Consider the following 17178-nt stretch of genomic DNA (forward strand, 5'->3'; position numbering starts at 1 on the left):
ATTAAGTGATGAGAGATATTTGAGTTGTTTTTCTATATGCAATGTTTAGTTCCAGCATCGATTACCAGATTCGTTTGATCATTAATGCTGGATGAGACAATTTGAAAAAAATCTTAAAACTAAATTAATCTTAAAAAAAAACGTCTAATCAGACTCGATTTGCTGTATTTAAATTTTAAATTATTTTTCTCCCCAAAACAATCTAATTGACTGAAGTTTTCCAATCAACACATTCAGTCTAATTAGGCATCACTTAAATTATCTAGCATTTTCTAGCACACATAATCCATATACATAATATAATCCATACAAAACCTTTTTATAATCCACAAGGCTCTTTGAAGTACCGGATTTTTCACAAGCGCTTCTTCAGTGACAATACAATGATTTGGAACACACAACGTTCTCTGAACACAACCCGCACACAAATGATTGGGAGTTCGTTATTTATCGGGCTTGTGGCTTTTGAATTTTCACTTTTCTTCATGTGGCGCGTTGTACGCCGGCGCGTTGATATTTTTTTATGGATTTTCCACAATATCGTTTTTGCTAGTTTTAGCATTAGTTGTTAGAGTTAACGTTAAATAGGAATTATTGTGAATGTGACTGTTTTTCATGTTATATTTACATGTGTTTACATGAAGTGATACATCACTAGAACAATGTTATAGAGCAACTGAATATTTCGTACGATATCAACGATATAGCTTTCTCATTATGTAAAGCTATTCGATAAATATTTACTCAATGTAGTTAACAGCAAATCACCTGCATTTTGCTGGTATAATATACTACATTGGAACGTATCAATTAAATTTGATTCAAACATTGATTCGAGATATTTCTCGTTCGAGTGAAATTGGTTCACAAAAAATATTTTTGGGTTCAACGTTGACATAGGGATCGATTTTCGTGATGCGAAATTAGAAATGTTTCTTCCGATGTGATATATTGAGCCGTTTGTGTGCACGTGCAGTAGGAACGGATTAACGTTCGTTTAATATTCCAAAATATCCTCAGATGTTATTTGAGAATTTCCAAAGTGGATTGGAAAGATTTGTCGACGGCTAGTTATATGTTATGTGTTCCAACAACGACATCAAAAATTGAGTATGGTCTTTTATGTCAACGCTTCTATTAAAACAAATGCAGTAATACATTTTGTTTACAAAGCTGTGCTGCTGACAGAAACGTGCTCGAGAAAAGCCAATCGACTATTTAGAGACGAAATGCGAAATTGTCGAATTGGTTTTTGGTTTAGATACTACGAGCGGTTTCCACAGGAGTCTAATGAGCATGGATCAATGGGCTGCTGAATTTCTGTGTGTGTGTGTGTGTTTGAGAGCGTTGCGATTCACGCTCTAAGTGCGCTTCAGAATTTAAACGCACTTTTATATGAAAGAAAAAGCGAGTTGACCAATCACAACGCTGCCTTTGATTTGGTTATTGTGTGTTATGTTACATTTTGAATTTGCAGCTGACTTATGGTTTGAAGGGTCCATTCACAAATTACGCACGCACCAAATTCGAAATTTCCCTCCCCTCCCCCCTTGCACGCGAAAATGTATGGAGAAAATTTCAAAAATGTTGAAGCGTACGCTTTTGTCCAACCCCCCCCCCCATTTGAGTGCTACGCTCTAGCCGCAAGTCACCCCAGAAAATGCTGTTATTGTGAATAATTTGTTGAAAATTAAATCATTCTTAAACTAGCATTCAGGGCATTTGACTTATTGTAGATTTACATTGGAAGCCATGCCCTCAACGAATGCTATTTCCAAATATTTTCTGAGTTAAACACCAATATTTCATCTGACGGGAAGAAAATTACTATTTTCTCACCTGTGTTGTGAAAAATCAATTTGTCTTTGTCGTGACAACTAATCAACAGGCTAAATTGTAAAAGGAAATTGTTATTTGTTAACCTAAGAAGAAAATAGGAAATATTTAGATAGAAAACTGAACCTTTCGTCGTATGATATGAGGAAACCTCGGTGATAATGTTTTTGAGACACATGATTTGCATTCTCACTCGGTTGCATAAATAACTATTTCATAGGACCCTGACAAAATTGTTTAAAACGGCGTTTTTTGTGGAGATTTTTATATTTCTGTAAAAAATAGAAAGACCAAAGTTACATCTAGACTTCAGACTTTCGAATCGACCGAGTAACATTACAGTTTATCTTCACTGTGGACGTGGACACCATATTTTTTTGATTAACACATGAGTTTAACTGTTTTTAAATGCCGAAAATACCGGTATTGGAACCCGTGTTTATAGAGAGATGTGCGGGCCGCCCGAAAATCAACTACCCGACCCGGCCCAGCCCGGGCCGACCGGGCTTGGGTCCGGGCTTCAAAAATTAGTCGGGCTCGGGCGGGCTCGGGTTTCAAAAACAAAGATTCGGACTGCCCCGACCTTGTTCATCTTTAAGAAAAATGTGAAAACTTTAAGAAAAATTGCAATACAGTCCGAGCGAAAGGTTACTTTAAAGTTTTCGATAGATTTTTGGGACTTTTTTATTATAACGGTACGGTATTGCATTCACTAGTTGGAACTCGAAATTTCCAGTCGATAAAAATGAATTTTTTGACGAGCTATCACACGCCACATTAAGTTAAGATTTGGCCAATATATTAAATTTCAAAACTTGGTAATTTGTATGAAGAAAAGGATTTTTATACATTTTGAAATAGATGAATCCGCCAAAAAACCATAAAGAGTGAAAGTGTGACGCAAGTCCTTGTTTCTACTTACAAAATAAGTGATATCGCTGAAGGTGACGCATTCTGTGCCTCAACGCAAAAGTCTTATGAACGAACAATTGATCCAAAAAATTTAGGAAAGAAAATTTTAGAAAAAAAAATCCGAGCCCGCTTCATGACACTTCAACATCAAATCTCAGCTACCAACTCCTTACGGGTCCAACGAAATGACTTTACTTACTTCATACGGAAATCAGAGTTTATTTAATATTAAAAATCAAATAAACTTTTCGGTTATGCTGGTGCTACAAATTTACCAGACCCATAAATCGTACGAAAATGTATTCTTCGCACAAAATGCGTAAATAATTTACTAAAAATGAAGACGGATCGCCAACATTATTTACGCTACCAAAATATTCATCAAATCTACCTTTTTTGATTAAACCACCCTACTCATATCAGTAGAGCCTCACTCAACACGACATTGTATCAACAATGAAGAAAAGAAATCAATACAAGTCATGGGTTCCAAACAATTCTATTTCTTATACCTATTCCACCCGAAGAACAAACCACACTTTTACGATATTTACACGCTAACAAGCTATACTCCACAAGCACTTCAGTGTTCTATAACATTATTTGTGTATCTCCCAAACAAAGATTAAATAAACATCAACAAGAAGAATTCACTTCAAACTCCCTTCGAGAAAAAAAAGGGAACCACATAACGAGAGCGAACAAGGGCAAAAGCATTCATAATGTATTATCAACAACAGTTGCGGGGTTTGAGAAGTTATAAAAAAAAATTGGGAATGAAAATCCCTTTGATACACTAAGAAGGGGTCATTCATAAATGACGTCCGGTACTGAGGGGGGAGGGGGTCTACGATTTCGGACACTCCATACAAAATTGGGTCAAATTTGACCACTTTTGCGTGACGAGGGGGGAGGGGGGGTCTAAAACTGACCAAAAGTAGTGGACGTCATTTATGAATGACCCCGAAGTAATGGCCAAAAAGTAACAGTAAAAGTACAAAGTGAAAATTTATTCGCATAAAACGGCTCTATACAACAAACATGAGACGCCTTATTAAAATGCTTTTACTCGAATTATATTTTGCGGTTTTTTTTTCGTATGTCGAGCATTGTCGGTTTGGTGGGAGCAAATTTAATGAACAAACTGAATTAATGCAAACTTCGAATGTTATACAATCGAAAACGAACACTACGAATGGATATGTGGACCGAGAGAACAATTTAAATAATTCAATATGTAAACGACACTCATAAATCCTTTCAGATCCTCGGGGTTAGAGGCAGTATGGGTCTATCGAGACAAACATGTTGAAAGCGTAGGAAAATTAACGAGCAGTAAAGGAAGGGCAGAAAAACTCGAAAAATGAGGTCTGGATTTATGGATTCTCCCAAAAGGATTACAAAACTAAATAAAATTTGTAGATTGGTGGTCTCACATCCATGGGAAGATATAGTTTAGACGTCGTCGGCTTACTTTTTATTTACCAGAACCAAAAGATCACCACTCTGTAATGGACTATTTTGTGCCAAGAAAAGCCACATAAGATAAGAATTTTTAAAATGCACCAACATAAGAGCTTTACTTTTATACCGGTCTCTACTGCTAAATGTCGCTTCCAATCAACAATACTCTTGGAAAAACATTTTCGTTTTTGTTACTTCATAAAATATGTATTGCGTGTTCTGGTGGAATGAATTTTATTTCTTTTATCGCATACGCGGTCGGTATATTGACGTTACTATGCATATGGAAGGTACGGTATATCCATTTTACTATACGTGCGATAGTGTATTGGTTTGAATGTAATGGCGATACATAACAACGAATGAACATCACATAAGCTGGGAATGAACATTACTTGACGTTTGCACAAACACCATCTAGCGTGTATAGTAAAATATAATACAGCTACAATGACTCTAAATGCACTATACCACCACTCGAGCAAGCGCTCATCTACGTACGTTTCTCGTTATATATTTCATGCACGTAGCTGTAACATACTATACTACCTCAACGTCATAACATCAATAGTAAAGTAAGGGCTTTGACATTCTTGACGTCCAGCAACAATACATCACTTAACAATGAAAATGCAGCAAAAATGGTAAATAAAATCCTCCTAAATCATAGGAAAACCTCGGAGGTTTTCTTTTCTGGAAAATCCTTTGTCAACCAAATTTACAATTATTTATCCCTCAGTCATTTTTGACGAGACGGAATGAAAATTGTGAAAAAGCTGAAATGTGGAGAAGTAATGAACCATTTCTGAGAGATGCTGCGCTGCGAGTGACATTAGCTTTCAACGTAGGACCAATACAGACGGATTCTTTTGAAAAACAGAAGATCGAAATCGGACGCATTTTTCAGTGGAATTTTTAATATGGGCCTAGAAAGGTATTGGACCCTAGAAGCCAAAACCAATTTTAAAAAAATTCTTCGAAGCTTGTGTGTCTAGTGTGAGGTGTTAAAAAACCGAAAACATGTCCGTTTCTTATAGAAATTTCTCAAGTTACACGGGACGTGCAAGGTCGTGTGGGGTGTCATTTGAAAGGTAATTGCATGTACTTTCGGGGCAAATAGGGTCTTATTGGGTTTAAGATTCATCCACATTGAGATATGTACAGTTGAAATTTTCAACCGAAAAAAACCTGAAAACTTACACTTTTCTTACAGAAATTTCTCACGGTGTACGAAATGTACATGGTCGTGTGGGGTGTCATTAGAAAGGCTACAATTGGGTGATTAGTCACTGTAACGTTTTACGCGTTTTCGATAAGTAATGGTGCCATATATTATCTCACATAGCATTATTAGCTTAGCTTATTCAAATTTATGAAATGTACAGCTAACTTTCACTGAAATTAAATGTTTACGTGTTCAATTGTTCAACCACCACTTACCATAAACCATATCGTAGAAAATTTGATACATTTTTTGTACTCGTTCAACTCCACTCGTTTCGGAAGCAATATTCACCATCACATACTCATGTTGCAGTGACCAACTTTCTTGACCAGTGTTGTAATGTACTAATGTTTAGAAGACAAAAACTTTCGGTTGTTTTTAAGGATAACGTATGTACACGTACACATGTAACGTGTAGAACTGTAGGAATCAAACAGAAAAAAACAAAAAAGCAGACATAAGAAAGTACACGTTAAGTCATTCAACGAAATGTAAAGAAAGTGTACTCAGCTTTCGGATTTTCGTGTCACTTCATTCCCTAGCGAATGGATATGGTTATCCTCCTTATCTAAATATACAGGGAGGCTGTGATATTAACTTAGGCTTCCAATTTTTTTTCCTTTCGTTTTTTTGTCTTGTTTTTATATTCACCATCCGGGTGCGAATAATTCAAGCTATATTTTATGTCGAGATTAACTGTATTCACGAAGATTCTGTTTCGTACATATATAAATGTGCACAACATAAACGCTTCTGGATCTCTGAATATTTTACAGATTGAAGAGTACAACAAGTTGTCGAGTGAAGAAGGATATAATAGCAACAGCAGAATACCTGATAATGCCAGACAAATCAATAGTGCGTTTCGGTTCATTCTACCAGCCTTGAACTATTTTCGTTCCCGAATCATTCTGTGAATGGTGAATCTATTTTATGTTCATAGTCACACTGAACCGAACAAATTGTGTGATTTGTTTGACCTTTCAGCTGTGTCACAAAAATGTATCCATAGAAACTATCCCTTACAAACTCTTCTAAAGTTCTGACTTATTCCGCATTCCGCTAGGCTAAGCCATAGAGGTAGACTATCGGCTAAGCACCATAGTAGTAGTACGGATATCGATGTCAATGAACGTGGAAAAACAATGTCTAAATGGAGTTCAATGCTCCGAAATGCTCAGATGTTATCAACATAATTACTCAATTCATTGAAGGACTATAGGTAAACATTTTCTATTAATCAAACTCAATAAGTATACTATGGACAACATACACAGCTATTCAAACGAAAAATCAGATGATTAATAAATCCATTAGCGAATTGACTGAGTGTATAATATCGCGGGGTGTTTTCTACAAAAAAAAAACTTTTACTTTGGTGCTTATTATCCCATTATGCATTCTTTCCCACGAGAAACAGCTGATACGCATTCACCAGTGGTCTTGAAAACTTATTTATTCAAGTGCACACTTTCATCGAATATCGATTCAAATATCAATCGATAGTTTCATAAATATTTCACGAAGTGGTTATGTTACGATCCTTTAATATTGTTGTTGGTGTAGCTGGTTGGGTGTAGGAATTTTACCATCCGATACGAACAATAGAAGTCAGTGAATTTATTTGCTTTGAGACTTACACGGGGTGTAGGGGCTAATGCGTCTAATACTTTCTAGGTTTAAAATGTATGGAATTTCGTCGAATAAGGGTCAATCGATTGAGGTTGAAGACAACTCAACGAAAACTTTAGTGAGGTTACGTTGACGAGTCACTTTACAACACTTCGTACAATAGATCATCCTCAAGTTACGGTACTTTCAGACGTAACCTCACTTAAGTTTCGCTAAATGTTTCGTTCATTTGTTTGGATTTTTTTAACGTGGATGGCATTTCAAATGATCGAATAGACAAAGTATTGTAAAGCGACTATTATTTCGCTATTATTACACATTATAAGCGATATATGTATATGTATGTTTTTTCAAAGCCCGACCCGACTCGTGCCCGACCCGAATCGATTTTTAAAACCCAAGAACCCGAAACCCGACAGATACTGAAACCCGGCCCGACCCGAACCCGACCCGAATTAAATTTTTGAAACCCCATAACCCGAAACTTGACAGATACTGAGACCCGAAAGATACTGAAACGCGCTAAAATAGAAAATTATGTAGAAAACGCAAAAAAATATTTCATTTTGAAACAGTTTCTTGAATTTCTTCCAAGAAAAACGAAATTACCTAAGTTAGATCCACATATAAGTGTCCGACGCTGTGACTTTACATAGAAAACTTTAATTCGGGTCGGTTTCGAATTTAAAATTTAAAACCCTGCCCGACCCGAACCCGACCCGAATTGAATTTTGGGAACCCGAACAACCCGAAGCCCGTTAAACTTGAATCGGGTTCGGGTTTGGGCCGGGTCGGGTTCGGGTCGGGCCGGGTTTTTGGCCGACTTCAGGTAGCCCGCTCACCTCTAGCATGGCACTACACAGAGTGCGCGCGGGTTGCTTGACGTCTCTGAAACATATGTTCATTACTACTATTTATTTACACGTTAAATTAATAATTCTATTACTACCTGTAACGTGTATAACACCTGTATCACCGGAACACCTGACCCGTATTATAAATGACATTTAGATATTTAGGTCTATCGTCTACGACGAAATTAATATTTTTCCTTTTTTTGGGAAACGTTGATTGAATTCGTATTTATATAATTGTTTCTGTAGTCCAGGTACCCAATACGTGCGGTTATTTGAAAGTATTTTTAATAAATATCTTGGATGTAATTTTAGCTTAATTTCAAAGCATGCACGAACCACATATAATTGAAAACACTAATTTGATGTACAAAATATGTTAGTTTCACATTTCATGATGTATACACTAGTTTATCCACGATGTGATCTAGATTTGTGCTGTAATATTATGTTGCCACCTTTAACATTCGATCGGGGGGAATGAAAGTGAAATTAAGGTCACATCAAAACTTTTCTCGAATGTTGAATTTTTTCTTTGGTGCCCTGATACATAGAGCACGTGGTACATGAAAAGGGCATCATTTCGTTATGATAGATTTTAAAAGGCATCGGTGCTTAGCTAAAATTGTAGCCCTCATTTGGGTGTCTCGTATCTCATTTTTGATGATATCTTTTCATCAGAATCCTTTTTGAAAAAAGTACGACCGGAATAACGACGACGAATGTCGTCAATTTTCGTGAAATAGTGAGTTTTCACGCACTGACGCCTACATCACCACAAACATTTAAACTTTTACTGAAAGCTAACACATTTTAAGACCAGACGATGTTCGTACTTTTTCCAAAAAGGATGCGAGTCCAAAATTATCATCGGAATAATAATAATTTTGCCCCCAAACAAGCCATGTGTAGATTCCTCGTCTGAAACGCAAAGTTTTCGACACTTGTGTCCTTCCAGTGCTCACTTATGGAGCGGAAACGTTAACTTTAACGAAAGCATCCGAAGATAAATTGAGAGTGACTCAAAGAGCCATGGAACGGAGTATGCTTGGAATAACACTCAGAGACAGAATGACGAATCAATGGATTCGACAACAAACCAGGGTCGTTGATGTCATGGAAAGAATAGCATCTCTGAAATGGAGCTGGGCGGGACATATTGCAAGAAGGACAGACGAACTTTGGACCAAAAAGATCATGAACTGGCGACCATATAAAAGACGAGCTATAGGCAGACCACCAGAGAGGTGGACAAACGGAATTAAGAATATTGCAGGTACAAACTGGCAGCAAATGGCAATGGATCGTACGAAATGGAAAGAAGTTGGAGAGGCCTACATCCAGCAGTGGATAGAAACAGGCTGAAAAAGAAGAAGAAGAAGATTCCTCTTAACGAAATTTCCATCAACTGCTTAGGTTTCTCAGAGCTGGTCAAACGACTAAAACTAATTTTTATTTAAAGCTAACACATTCGTCGTCATTATTGCGGTCGTACATTTTTCAAAAAGGATTCTGATGAAAAGATATCATCAAAAGTAAACTAAGATGATAGTATTTACGAGAAAAACTAAAGTAGAGAGAATAAGAATCCATCCAGCCGTTTTGGAGAACCGGCAATCATGGCCGTGCGGGAGCGACGAGTCAAATTGAATACAGATTGTTATCGCAACGGATAGAGGGACTAATTCTAAGCTAATTCGTGTTGAAATGGCCTCACTCGACAACTTGACCATGTAGCAACAGCCAGCTTAAGTCGAAACTTTGACATCTTTGAATGGTGATATGTCCAAGACGAAGAAAGTTTGAAACTCTTTGAATGGCGATATTGGCAGAGGATTCCATGCTCTAATAAACGCCGAGAATGGATTTTACAAAATTTGTCTGAATTGTACAATATTTGAAAAATGTTATTTTCACCATCCTCGACAAAACTTCGACTCATCTGTAATACACAGGTTGACTCTGTCTGCAACAAAACAATAATTCCTGATCAGCTTGTAGTCTAAGCTTTACAACGATGCCACACTTGCCATACCAGCCTCACAACAAGTATCTATTACGACATTTTGTTTGTAGCAAGGTCACTCTACGCCAAAACTTTCAATTTATCATCTATCTTCAAGTGCCAGTTCCTTTCGGATAAGTGGAATTGTTCTCCATTCTTCATTAATAAGTTATTTAAAGCATTTTTTACGATAATTACGTATATCTGGAGTCGATTAAAGCTGATTTCGTTAGCCGTTAGAGGAAATTTAACCCAAAAATATGTGGAAATCAGCTTTAACCGACTCCAGATACACGTAATTAATGTAAGAATTGCTGCAAATAACTTATACCATTTATTTATAAAGAGTGCATAACAATTCCACTCATTCCAAATGAACGGGCACTTGAAGATAGATAGTAAATTGAAAATTTCGTCGTAGAGTGACCTTGCTGCAAACAAAATGTCGTAACAGATACTTGTTGTGAAACTGATATGGCGAGTGTGGTATCGTTGTAAAGGTAAGACTGCAGGCTGATCAGGCATTATTATTTGTTGCAGACATGATCAATCTGTGTATTGCAGATGAGTTCAAGTTTCGCCGGGGATGGTGAAAATAAACTTTTTCAAATATTGTACAATTCAGACAAATTTTGTAAAATCCATTCTCGGCGTTTAATAGAGCATGGGATCCTCTACTAATATCGCCATTCAAAGAGTTTCAAACTCTCTTCATCTTGGACATATCACCATTCAAAGATGTCGAATTTTTTATTTAAGCTGGCTGTAGCTACGTGGTCAAGTTGTCGAGGGAAGCCATTTCAACACGAATTAGCTTAGAATTAGTCACTATATCCGTTGCGATAACAATCTGTATTCAAATTGACTCGTCGGTCCCGCACGGCCATTAGTGCCGGTTCTCCAAAACGGCTGGATGGATCCGCGAACTGAATGTATTTCCTTATAGTACTCGAGTCCCTCAATAAGAGCATGAAAAAAATCAGAGGTGGTATCGCGACTCTATTTAAGTTTTGTTCAACCCCACCGTGTAAATAAGTTAGCGGAGAGAAACACAGTAAAACTAATATGGATGTCAGGACACTCTGGAATTAAAGGAAATGAGGAAGCGGACATTTTAGCGAAAAATGGTGCACAAAGAGATTTTATAGGTCCCGAACCTGTAACGGGTACTCCATACAATTGTATTAGACAAAAAATTACATCAGATTCATTAAGTTCTGGGCAGATAATACGAACTGTGCACAAGCCAAAAATTGCATATAAATCAGCAGAAACAACTCCAAGTTTTTATTAAACATCAGTAGGACGAGACTCAAAAACTATACAGGGAACAGGGGTAATGACGGGACACTTTGGCTTTAACAATCATCTAATCACTATCGGCAGACGCGCGTAATAATATAGTTTTATGAACGATAATATTATTCCTAACGGTATTGACAGTGTAGAAATGTCCACTCTACAAATTTCCAATAATAGGCCCTGGGTTGTTCACAAAAGATGTTCGGCATTTTTTTTCGAATTTGGTCCAGATTCTTTTTTCATGACTTTTCCGATTTAGACATCTCTCCCCCCTAAGGACGAACGTATTTTATGAACAACAACTTTTTCCATTTTACGCTCCCACTTTAATGTAATGAATCCATCTTTTTATGTATACGACGTCTTCGCTACTCCAGCCATTCATATCTCTAAAACGAACCGACATAGCAACCGATACAAATTGTCAGCTATTCACAGAACTGTTGCTTTTTTTAATCTTATATCAAGACCACATGAGAATCGTGGTAGCGTGCCATAAATATGCCATAAAGTACTACCGCACCTTGGGACTATATAGGGAAAACATTTCCCAACAACATAATACACCGATGTGAGTCAGAGTCATTAATCTAACCGAAATTCATTGTGCAAATGACATAAAATTCCTTGTACTGATATATTAGGCCTTGGATGACGAAATCTTCCGTTGACATGACAAATTTAATCGCAAATTTTCTTCTCTTCGTCATTCTGACGGCTATATTGGATATATTAATTGATGTGTCGTATAAGCAAAATGATTAAATTGATCCATCACAAAGTTCTTGTGTTTAGTTTTCAAATCGTGAATGCTTACCTTCATCTTTCCCCAGTGGTTCTCCGTTCATCATTGGTGTCTCATTCGGCTGTGGTTTGTGATTCTGTTCACCACTTTCCTTTTTCATTTCCGGTTCAGCGTTGACACCGCCATTACCGGTATCCGTTGCATTAGCATCGTTATCAACGGATACTGGCGCTGGTTCTTGGCTCGTATTGCAACCCATTTTTAACTGGCACAAAAACTGATTGGTAGTCACTATAACACTTCTGAGACCGTATAGTCTGAACACAATCTCGTATTGATCAACCGCACAATGAGAATCTTATATTTTACGCACCAACGGGAAACACTCTCTTCTCGATTCAATTCAACAATTTTCCATCATCAACGTAAGAGGAGCAAAAAAAATTTTTTTTGTTGAGTCATGAAATTTTAACTGAATTTCCCTTCTGCATACAGAAATTACTCACAATAAATTTTCTATGGCACTTAGTTTAATAACATCTGGTAAACGTGTTAGCGAAAGCGTACGTGTATTCCGTATTTCGAAGGCTGGGCGAACGATAATAAAAGTTTAATACCGATTTCAGAGCGAAATAAAATGCCCTTTTCGCTCGACTCGTATTCAATAAGATTCGAAGCCGGCTTTGTACAGTCACTGCAAAACGTTGTCAAAACCTTGATGCAAATTCGTCTTTAAAAAAAATTACTAACGATAACGACCTGTATACACTTGTAACTGAAAAAAAAACATCTATCAGAAAACCCCCCCGCGAAAATTGACTGTGTGTATTGTATGTACGTATATCTATAAGTTAGACAAAGAAATTTCCCTATACTTGTTTAATCAATTCGTAAAACCGCCATATATTTTGTACTATAAAATTTGCCCACGTCTGCCATATATATACGTACGTAGTATACACTCAAAAAGCTCTATTTTCGTTGCTCATTCGAAACTCAACCTTCCGTTCCGTTTGAATGGCTATAAATATACACACAATCAAATGTAATACGAAAACGAAATTACTTTATAGACATGCAATTAGCGTATCTTTATAATATGATAATTAGTTATTCCACTGACAAAACGTTATACAAATTATTATAAACCATTTAAAAAATTATTTCGCTTTCTACCCCCCAAACGAGTAGTATGATAGTATAAACAAAACAAAAACCGTCCGCACCGCACAACAAACGTGTGTATAATAAAACAAGGATACAATCACGAAAGTGAATCAAGCCCGTACAGTCGTTTATTAAGTTTTTTTTCTCTTCTCTGGAAACTAAAAGCACCACGCTGCCACCACGCTATGTTTCTATTACTAAACTAAAATGATATTTTGCCCGGAAAAATTATGTACTCGCACCGAAAAGTTTTTCCCCGAAACAAACAGCCAAGAATATACTGGGACACCAAACAAAAAAAGGAAAGAAAAAAGAATCAACAAAACAACATTTCATACTACAGACTAAGACTAGACACTTTCGGTCGGTGGCGACAGATCTGAGAATCTGTGTATTGTTGGAGTGTGCGTGCCATTGTATACACACATGCCGTGTTTGTTGTAATACAAGGATAGCCGAACAGAGTGGGTGGAAATGTGGAGGGTGGGTGATGTATATCGTTTGGGGAATATATTTTTTATCAGTGTTTGTGCATCGAAGGATGTTTTATTCGGGTAAGTTTGACGGGCGTTTACAATGCCGGTTACTTTATCTATTTTAGTTGATGGGATGTTTGGTTATACCGACGAAATTGAGTAGTTGAACATGGAAGTCCTGACGATGGTAAATAGAATTGCTTATAAGGTTGTTTCATGTACGACAGCTAAATGGTTGAATGACCTTGTGGAAATAGAAAAGTAATCGAAATGCATTTCTTGTCATTGTGGCTGATTCGGAATTTTATTGCAAATTTTTAAGAATTTTTAAAATTTATTACCACGAATGTCAGTAACAAATTATCATAGCTGGTTATAGTTCGACCTGTTCGGAATAACCAAGAAACCAAGACTTATGACTTTGATGACTTTAAGTTTGCGAAGGGTTTTTAAGCTTCAAAATAGTTACTCGAAAGAATTTCTAGGAATTTTAGGAGAATGTTATTAATCGTCAGAATTTTTAGGAATTTAGGAATTAAATTCTGAATGGTTTTTAATATTCACAATTTTAAGAAGTTTTGCGTTTTTTTAATAATTTTCAAAATTAATTCTTAGAATGGAATTCTTAAGAATTGTTAGGAGTAATTTTTAAGAATTTTGAAAATAATTCACTTGTCTGAAAGTCATGGCGGGTCTTACGGATGGTAAACACTCTAAAATGTGTGTCACAAAATGCTCACTACTATGATTTAATAGTCTATTTACATGCTACATGCGTCGAAAACCGTACTTTTCATGTTTCAAGCACTTCTTTCGATGCCCTCAGCATGTAAAATCCATTACATAACTCGGGATAAAAATAAAAAGTCTCGTTTTCGTGTGTTTGTTGACATCGGCTTCGCCTCGGACCACCAAATTTCACACGAAAACTACTTTTCATCTTTTTATACCTAGTCATGTAAAATACTATTACATAACAAGGGATAGAAAGTTGAAAAGTAGATTTTTCGTGTGAATTTTGTTGATCCGAGGCGAAGCCAAGTCAGCATGATTTTGAAACCTAAACCAAATTACTTGTTTTTCCTAAGTGTGTAATATGCCACTTTCGACCCTAGGGACCCTAGCAAGTAAAATGCATGAATGAATGACCAAACACCTTAAAATACAGTAAAATGTTAGTCATACTTTGTTCATTCCTTGATAGCACGATAACTTGAGTAATTCTTAACTGATTTCCAAAAACTCTCTTTATCGAGGAGGACTGAAATTCCTGGTTAATTTCGTTAAGAGAACGGATCGGAGAAATAATCTAAGAGTTACTACGAAAACAATTTTTTGAGCGATTCGTGGTAGTTGTTTTATAGAAAAAAGAAAAAAAAACAAACGCTCTTTGCGGTCAGAGCGAAGCGAGCGCCGTAATCCACACGAGTTTCAGTTTTGTTGAGGATAGAAGCAAGACATTTTTTAACACCTTTTATATTTTAGCAGACAATAAGACTTACGATCTTTCGACAAATGTAAGACGTAGTCCGCTTTGTGTATTCTGAAAATTTGTTTCAAGAAGAATGCGAAATTTATGAGAGAGTAAGTCAGATTTATGATATTATGATAACAATCGCAAGAATTGATTGATAAAATCAGTTATTCAAGTGACCCGGCCCACCTAAAAGGTGTGGCCTAGTTTCTAGAAAATTCTTTAAATTCCTAAAATTTTAAGAATTTTTAACAAATTTTCGGACTTTAAGAAAGCCCTGGACGTAAATTCTCGCAGCATTCATAACATTAGGAAATCGTATTTTGACAGTTGCATGTATAAAATCCCATAAGAACTGTCAATCAAGTTACGAATTCTTAGAGTTACGAATGTTACGAGAATCGGCGCCCTGTTATGATACCAACCAGGATCAAAAATTTATTCTATGTTCGAAAATGAAACAATAGTACCACTAGTTCAACACACATCTACAAAACAAGCTAATTAACGTACACAATACTCATGTAAAATCACCGTTCGTCTCCGTACTACGTAATGTGTGCTCGACTTTTATATGCATCACCAGCGATCCATACAGCTAATAATTTTATGAAGAGGACTTAAAATGTGTGTAGGCAACGGAAAAAAGTAAATATTTGCTTACGAGCATGGTATAATGATGTGTGTACTACGAAAGCGTATGCAAAAGTTACGTTTTTGTTGTTACTCTAAAGTAAACATCTAGCGGTGTATTCTGCACGAATCGGAATTAATAAAATATTAGCAGACATTAATTACATTACGGTGTGCTGGAGTATTGGATGTTGGCATGCGAATCTCAGATAAATCATATAAATTTGGGGATGAAAACGTGTTTCGCATCTGGAACAATTTCGACGGATTCACTCTCGATTTTGACGGACAATTACACACGTTCGCTACTTGTCTCAGATATTTTATTTCCTCTCCGACCGCGAATGAACTTACTCCTGTAGCCTTTCACTTTCACAGAATTTTGTCCATTATTCAAATATGAAAAGCAACTCTTGTACTTTTGAACGTATTATAATAAAGCGGTCAAGTGGAACACTAATTTGTAACTGTTGCTTTTTCAAAAAAGGAAAACGGATCTTCTGTTTTTTTAGCGCATGAGCTTTACACTACCACGAACAGGGACTACATAATAATGTGATTTGATGATGATATTCACAGGTGTGTCCCTAGCTCATCATGGAAAGTATTATGCTCGTAAAAAATGTTAATTAAAGTATGCCCGACACACACACTATACACAAATCAAGATATTTAATAGTTTTATTGCCGGATAATGTTGGAAAATGTTTAACATTTAAGGCATACAACACTAAAACCATTTTCGCAATGAGAATTACATCCAGTTCTGTGCGGTTTCACATATTTATGTTTATGAAGAGGCATCGATGCTTTGCTGAATAGCATACATTTGGGCGTTTTTTAAATACTGGATTTTAGTTTACTGTTGATGACATCTGTCTACCAGAATTCATTTTCAGAAATATGGGACCGCAATAACGACCAACAGCTATCAAAAGAAAATAGATTTGGTTGTAGCAGTCTGACCAGCTCTGAGAAAACTGAGCAGTTTAAAAAAAAACGACTACAACCAAAACTAATTTTTATTTGAAGCTAACACATTCGTGGTCGTTATTGCTACAATTTTAGTGTAGCATTGATGCCTCGTCACTGGAATTTACAATTTTTGAAACAAGCTCGCTCCGATATTAGTGAGTTATAGCTCATTCGTTTCGTCGTTCAATTCTAGCGAACACTTATATCTGTCCTTTTTCAAATAAAATCCACTTTGGGTGTAATGTGTCTAAACGTCATGTGATGTTCTAACTTGAGGAAGGAGCAACCCAAAAAGTTGCCTAGCCACGACCGAGAATTTGAGCCCATCCTGACGTTCGCATTCACCACACATGGCCGGCCAGCCATCAATCAAAATATGGTCAACTTTCAAATAGTGCTCTGCAACATCATTGTTCTGATGGGCCGACCACATATTATGGTAGCTGACCTCAGCCATCATCACATACCAAAAAATTAC

At 36.5% G+C, this 17178-nt stretch overlaps 1 protein-coding gene across 5 annotated transcripts in view; it reads right to left on the reverse strand.

Annotated features, from left to right (window-relative positions):
* The window catches only part of LOC119083517, an 89729-nt gene extending 76362 nt beyond the window's left edge, over positions 1 to 13367 (reverse strand). The window contains exons 1-2 of one of the 5 annotated variants that reach the window (XM_037193238.1): positions 13202 to 13367; positions 12048 to 12669 (exon numbers count right to left, since the gene is read on the reverse strand). In XM_037193238.1, the coding sequence (XP_037049133.1) occupies positions 12048 to 12234 (187 nt within the window). In that variant the 5' untranslated portion in view covers positions 12235 to 12669; positions 13202 to 13367. Of the gene's footprint in view, positions 1 to 12047; positions 12751 to 13041 lie in introns of all 5 variants that reach the window. The other 4 variants (XM_037193236.1, XM_037193235.1, XM_037193237.1 and 1 more) reach the window with 4 other exon arrangements.
* Between the last annotated feature and the right edge of the window lie 3811 nt (positions 13368 to 17178).

The sequence above is a fragment of the Bradysia coprophila genome, unplaced genomic scaffold, assembly GCF_014529535.1.
Source record: "Bradysia coprophila strain Holo2 unplaced genomic scaffold, BU_Bcop_v1 contig_687, whole genome shotgun sequence".
In the NCBI taxonomy this organism is placed as follows: domain Eukaryota; kingdom Metazoa; phylum Arthropoda; class Insecta; order Diptera; family Sciaridae; genus Bradysia; species Bradysia coprophila.